The 6,693-nt window shown below is 40.0% G+C and overlaps 1 protein-coding gene across 1 annotated transcript; it reads right to left on the bottom strand.

Annotated features, from left to right (window-relative positions):
• Window positions 1–430: 430 nt before the first annotated feature.
• Window positions 431–888, bottom strand: LOC123823896 (ornithine decarboxylase antizyme 2-like). The gene is given in 2 exon segments (XM_045846950.1): window positions 431–837; window positions 840–888. Coding segments are annotated over 2 exon segments (456 nt in total).
• Window positions 889–6,693: the final 5,805 nt, after the last annotated feature.

Below are 6,693 nucleotides of genomic sequence, written 5' to 3'. Positions count from 1 at the left end.
CCCTTGTTGTATTCTGTAACAATAGGAAGCAAGGAAAGAAAATACACAAGTCTTCAAAACCAAAAGACAAACAACAACAGCTGGGGACCCACAGGCCCTCCAGGCTTTGCCCTAGACCCAGATAGTCCCTCCGCCTGCAGGCAATGACCTCCCCTACACATCACACAGCACAGTTTAAAAAGCTTCTAATGCCAGTTCATAAATATTTACTATTGGCGATTACATGTGAATAATATGTTTCTACTGTTCTCTATGGAAAACAATTTCAGCCAGTCAACTCCAAGAACTCAATAGGCAGTCCTTACCTTGAGGGGAAGGAGGCCCCCGAGCCTCCTTCCCTGGACAGCAAGGAGCCCCCAGTTCTGTCCCAGGGCTGCCTAACTTGCCCTCTTAACTCTTTGTGGCTCTTGGGCAAAGCATCCTCTGACCGTTAGTCCTCATCAGGCAAGTTCTGGTGCAGGGGGTAAACCATGAACATCACATCTGGCTGAGAAGGGACACGGGAATGGCCTCGAGGTACAATCAGTGCATTAGCAAACTTAAGCAGCACTAGCAATCCTTCTTTGCTCCCATCAGCTAATGATCCATCTGGCATTTCTACAAACAGGCTTTGGTTGGACAGAACTGCATGCCAGGAAGAGACCGTCACCTCAGTGACATCATATTGGAAGTGGATGATGGGAGGTCTCCCATCGTTTAGACGGAGGTCCTGGTTAACAGGGAGCTTCTCATTCTTATATATTACAGCTGAGAAAGAAGGACCCCTGCCGCCCCCTTGCCCACCCAGGACCTTCGATAGTGGATGAGGGCATCAGGACGGACACAGAGGCCCTGGAACTGGGGGCAGGTATTCAAAGGCAAAATACTGCTGTCCTGGCTGTTTATCATCTTTGCTGGCTCTGCTTAGTGGGGGAGGAGGCCACACAGGGAGTGGGTAGGTGGATGAGTGGGTGGGTGTGGGGTCCCCTGCCTCCAACTCTAGATATTTCTAAATGATAGTTATGGAATGTAAATATTATGCATGTAATTATTATATGTTTACATGTGGCTAAGTTAGAATTTTTGACCTTTTAAATGGTCTCATGGCGTGGGATGTACTAGACTCCTATCCATGTACATGTAGATTACTTCCCTCTCTTTTCTGTCTTTGAAAGCAATGCTGGAATGATTGTCTTTATCATTCCTTTTTGGACACTTCCTCAAACTATAATTGCTGGATTAAAAGATTTGTGTGGAAGATGAGGTATTTCAGACAGTAGAGATAATAAAACAAATTGCCAAAGAAAAATAGGAAAGCACTTGATTTTATAAGAAGTAATTTCCTTGGTTTAAAAAATTGGATTCAGAAGCAAGAATCAGTGTATCAGGTGACTGTCTTCAGCCAACATTATAAATAAGGCTCAACATCTTCCTTGTATGACAAGCTTAGAGTGTCAATGAGAGAAGTTCAGAAATAGAGTAGGTAAAGAAGGTCAAAGAAATGATTTGACATCTCAGGAAAGTGGAATTGCAAAGAATAAATAAGCACACAAAAGTCCAGCTCTTTAGTAAGTAAGGAAATTAAAATTTGAACAGTACTGAGCCATCTTTTTTCCCCCCACTGAATTTACAAAGTTTGGGAAGAGATACAGCACTGATGTATAGTGGAAGACAGTGTGAGATTCTGATAAGGGAGTGCTAAACCCTGGCCTGGAGGTGGTGAGGACAGCCACAAGCATTATAAAGAGCGAGCCTTTTTTGTTTGTTTCTTTTATTTTAAATATTTTTTATTGCTGTTCAACTACAGTTGACTCCATTTCCACCCTCCCCCGACACACTCCCCCGCCTCGCCCCCCCCAGCCACTCCCACCTCCCACACTTGATCCTACTGCCCTTTGGTTTTGTCCATGTGTCCTTTATAGTTGTTCCTGAAAACACTTTCTTCTTTTTCCCCCACTATCCCTGCACCTCCTTTCTGGTTACTGTCAGTGTGTTTTTAATTTCACTGTCTCTGGTTATATTTTGCTTGCTTGTTTGGTTTTTGATGAGCCAGCCTTTCACACACTATGCGCTTAAATTCTCAGAGTTTTCTGCAGAGTCCATGAAGAACTGAATTTTATTTAGTTGATTACCATTCAGCTAAATAAAGTATTTGCTAGTTCCTCAGCTGCCCATCCAAGGAAAGGAAATCAAAGTTCATGGTTTTTCCTTCTCCCTGTTTTATTTCTGTTATATAAATGCCCCTTTTGGCCTTTATTCTATAAAATCAATCCATTTTTGGTTTTCTGTGATTTAAGGAATTAATATGCTAAGAATTAACCAAAGCCTGTGAATTTCTCTTTGGAATTATACCGTGGTTCTACCAACCCCTTTGAGTTCTTCCATTGTAACAACAGAAAATACAGCCCCAGAGTTCATGCCACCAGGGCCTGGACCTCACTCACTCAGCTCGGCTTCCATTGGCTGCCTTGGTAAATCTCATGTGGTGCTTGAGCTCCTCTGATCTTCAATGCCAAACCTGGCTCCTGGCTAAGGTCGATTCTAGGACTGGGCCTGTACTGATTGCTCAAGGTTAATTTTTGTCCATGCAGGCAGTGGCCAAGGTGGAGTCTGAACTTTCATTCTATGGACTGGCCACCAGGTGGCAGTGGACAGGGAATATAGAATCTGGTTCCTGTTGACGACACTTTTTCTGTTCATCTTTGCATCTCTGAGGATCTGATATTTCTTGGCATTTGAGACTGTGGGGTTGAAAAGTTTTTGGAATTTTTTTATGATTGGTAAGATACCCTATATTTTTGTGTTTGTGGTCTTCACCCATTTGGGTTCCCTAAAACTTAGAATTTCCTTCTCTTGGAATGCTGGTATTATGTTCATGTTTCGTCATTATGGAACTGAGGCAAGCTACTAAGAAGCTAGGGAAACTCCTTGTCACGTGGAATCAGGACACTGAGGCAGAGAGCTGAACAAACTGGCCAAGCAATTTACTGCCAGATACAGAAGGTCACCTCCCCAGAGACAACATCTAAGCCTCAATTGTATTTCAGCTCCAGGTCCTGGGAAGCAGCAAAACCAGATGGGTGGCACCAAGACCAGCTGCAAAGACTAATGACCCTCTAACCCTGGGCTGACCAATCAGCAGAGACCATGACCCTGAAAGGTCATAGAAAAGCTGATGAATATTCTATTGAGATGTCCCCCTAAGACCTCCCCCAAACTTCTAGACTTTAAAAACCCTCCAAGAACCCAGTGCTCACTCCCAGGAGCATGCCTGCACTTTTCTCTTCCCCCTCTTCTTCCTTCTCAGGTGTGCATCTCCTAAACTCTACCGGACCTCGTGAGACTCGAAACCAGGGTTACAAGGGGCAGTAACAGCTCATCCTGAACTAACCCCCTAAACCTGTCTTCAAGGCCTCCTTCTCCCTGACTTGCCAGTGAGATGAAGAAGCCCCAGCCTAGGTCTCTCCTCTCGCTTCTTCTACGGTAGGCCTTTCCTTGTTTCACTGTCCCCAGCTTTAATAAATGTACCTTCAAAGTCACCTGGACTCATGTTCTGAGATCTTTCCTGCATGAAGTCAAGAACCCACACACACTGGCCTTAAGCAGACCAGCTCAGGCCAGGTCCCCTGCCTAGCAAAAGAACCAAACAGTTAATGAAATGAACACCACATATTTAGCACAAAATGGTCAGTGCTTACTGGTTTCTGTAAATGATTTAACGCTTTCAAAATTACTGTCACTTCAAATTTTTTTAAATAATAAAAGAGAGAATGTAATTTTTTGGTAAGGGTTAATATATGCTAAAGAGAGGCAGACACTTAAAGGAGAGAGTGAGAGAGAGGGAGAGAGAGAAAGAGAGAGAGAGAAAGAGAGAGAGGGAGAAATTGGTTATCCTGCCAGGTTCAGAAGGTAATCACAAAATTACTGAGATTTTCAAGTTACTTTGCTAAAAGATCTAAGGCTTCTTAATTTATGTGATTGTTTTTATTAACTAATCAATGCTTTTATAGAAACTTCAGCCTCTGTCTCTGTATTACTTAATTTTGTTGGAAAGCAAAGTACTCTAAAACATAGTGGTCTGAACAACAAACATTCCTATATATAGCTTATACATTTGGGGTGTGTTGGAAATTTAGATTGGGCTTGGCTGATGTTGCTTGGGGCTCACTTATGTGTTACTGCTGGTCACTGAGTTAGCAGACTGGCAATTGGCTGGGATGTCTTGGTTATTCTCCATGTGGCTGAGCTTGTTCACCTGTTGCTGGGAAAGTCCCAGAGAAGCAAATCCCATGCGGGAGCACTTTTCCGATCTCTACCTGCAGTGCCTTTGCTACTGTCCACTGGCCAAAACAAATGACAAGGACATCCCAGACTGAAGGGGTTGAGAAAGAGTGTACAGTTTTCTGAGAAGAACTACACAGTCTCATTTCCCAGAGTATGAACATGGGAGGTGAGGATAAACAATTTGCAATCCTCTTGCCATCAATTTACCATAGTTTCTACCATGATTTTTTCAACTTTACCACATGTGACTCCTATAGTTTGCACAAGAGTTGGTACAATTTCCCTTTTATAAATATAAAGTATTTTGAAACAAACTGGCATATGCTGTCTGCATCAAGGAGGGAATTAATCTAATTATAAAGTCTCTTAAAATTTAACGGAGTGGTGACAATATTCCAATAGACTTTTAAAAAACAATGTCAATATATTAAGTACATGTGTAAAGTTAAAAATACAGAAAATAAAAGATTTATGCATTTTAACTTTATATACTTTTAAAATGTTAGCTCCATATTTTTTGAAAAAGCTGTATATTGGAAAAAAAGCAAAAATGTTATTAACTATCAATTTAATTAATGACTTTGATTGCTAGGTTTTAAGATTATAATGCACTAAAAATTACTATTAGCAAGTATAAACTTTAAATATTTAGTATATAACTGATCAAGAAAAATATTCTTTTCTGGTAATATTCCTAGTTGATACTGTTCTGACTGATTCAGTAGTTGTTGTTGTTGTTGTTGTTGTTGTTTTTGTAAAACACTTCTAGGTCTTTTTTTTTGCTTTTACCACTATGTAAAAATGATGTTGGCATAATAATCTAGTCTGTTTATGTTCTTGTTTTATTATCTTATGCATAGCCTAGTTATTTTGAATACTCTTATTTTTTCTTTTTTTAAGGTAGACTATCATCATTGCATTAAGATTACAAAATCATGTGTTTAACTCAATCAAATTATTGTAACTAATATCTGTTTTTAATCTTCACCTGAGGATATGATTATTAATTTTAGAAAGAGAGGAGAGAAAGAGAGAAAGAGAGAGAGAAGTGAGAAATATTGATCAGTGGCTTCCCTACATGTCCGGACCAGGAATGAAACCTGCAATCTAGGCACGTGCTCTGAGGGGGAATTGAACCTGCAACCTTTTTGTGTAGAGGATGACACTCCAACCCACTGAGCAACCTGGCCAGGGCCTGTAAATAATGTCTTTAATAAAGAATTACATTTTTAAAATGCTACAGTCATAACTCAATTTTTCAATGCATTTCTCAGATTTTAGTTAACTTTAAGAGCCTAGAATAATATTAAATTGAGGGGAGCTAATTTATAAATAATTTTTGGATATCTAGACAATGTAAAACTAAGAACAAAGATACAAATGACTGGTTGCTAAGTCAGTAAACATAGTTTTAATTTATGCTTGTTGATTAAACTTACATATTTTAGAGTGGCACTAGATTAACAAGATATAGCACATACAACTGCCACTGGATGATGTTACTACACGTGTCCTTTTTTCCATCTTATAATTTTAAAAGTAATACATAAAGTGGGTGGAAACCTCCTGTGGGTGGAAACACTTGACATTTAAGGTTTTCTGCTTCTTCTATTAAACCAAAATTGGTTATGCTGGCTAAAGCTTTGTAGAAGTGGTTGAAACTACACTGTGTGTAACATTTGCAGAGAAATATGAATATGTGTATAAGAGACTATTTAGTTAGCTTGTTCATCAAGGAAATCACTATCATTTGTGAAGAGAATTTTATGTATTTTTTAAAAATTAAAAAAAATTTTAAATTTATGTATTTATTTTTAAAGAGAGGGAAAGGGAAAGAGAAAGGGGGGAGAGAAACATCAATGCATGGTTGCCTCTTGTGTGTCCCCTACTGGGGAATGGTGCTCCAACCCAGGCATGTGCCCTGACTGGGAATTGAACCAGAGACCCTTTACTTGGCATTCCGGTGTTCAATCCACTGAGCCATACCAGTCAGGACTAAATATTTCTTTATTGTTGTTTAAGTCCAATTGTCTCCATTTTCTCCCCACCACTCCCTCCTACCCCACCCTCAATCCTACCCACCTTTGGTTTTGTCCATGTGTCCTTCATACATGTTCCTTGATGACCCTTCCCCTCTTTCTTCCATTATCTCCTCCCTTCTCCCCTCTGGTTTCTGTCAGTTTGTTCTTTATTTCAATGTCTCTGGTTATATTTTGCTTGTTTCTTTTTTTGTTGATTAGGTTCCACTTATAGGTGAGATCATATGGTATTTGTCTTTCACGGCCTGGCTTATTTCACTTAGCATAATGCTCTCCAGATTTATCCATGCTGTTGAGAAGGGTAGGAGTTCTTTCTTTCTGCCACATAATATTCCATTGTGTAAATCAGGGGTGTCAAACTCATTTTCATGGGGGGCCACATCAGCCTTGT

The sequence above is a fragment of the Phyllostomus hastatus genome, unplaced genomic scaffold, assembly GCF_019186645.2.
Source record: "Phyllostomus hastatus isolate PE091 unplaced genomic scaffold, TTU_PhHast_1.1 phas_contig_5, whole genome shotgun sequence".
Lineage (NCBI taxonomy): Eukaryota > Metazoa > Chordata > Mammalia > Chiroptera > Phyllostomidae > Phyllostomus > Phyllostomus hastatus.
This window is presented reverse-complemented; position numbering and strand designations above follow the sequence as displayed.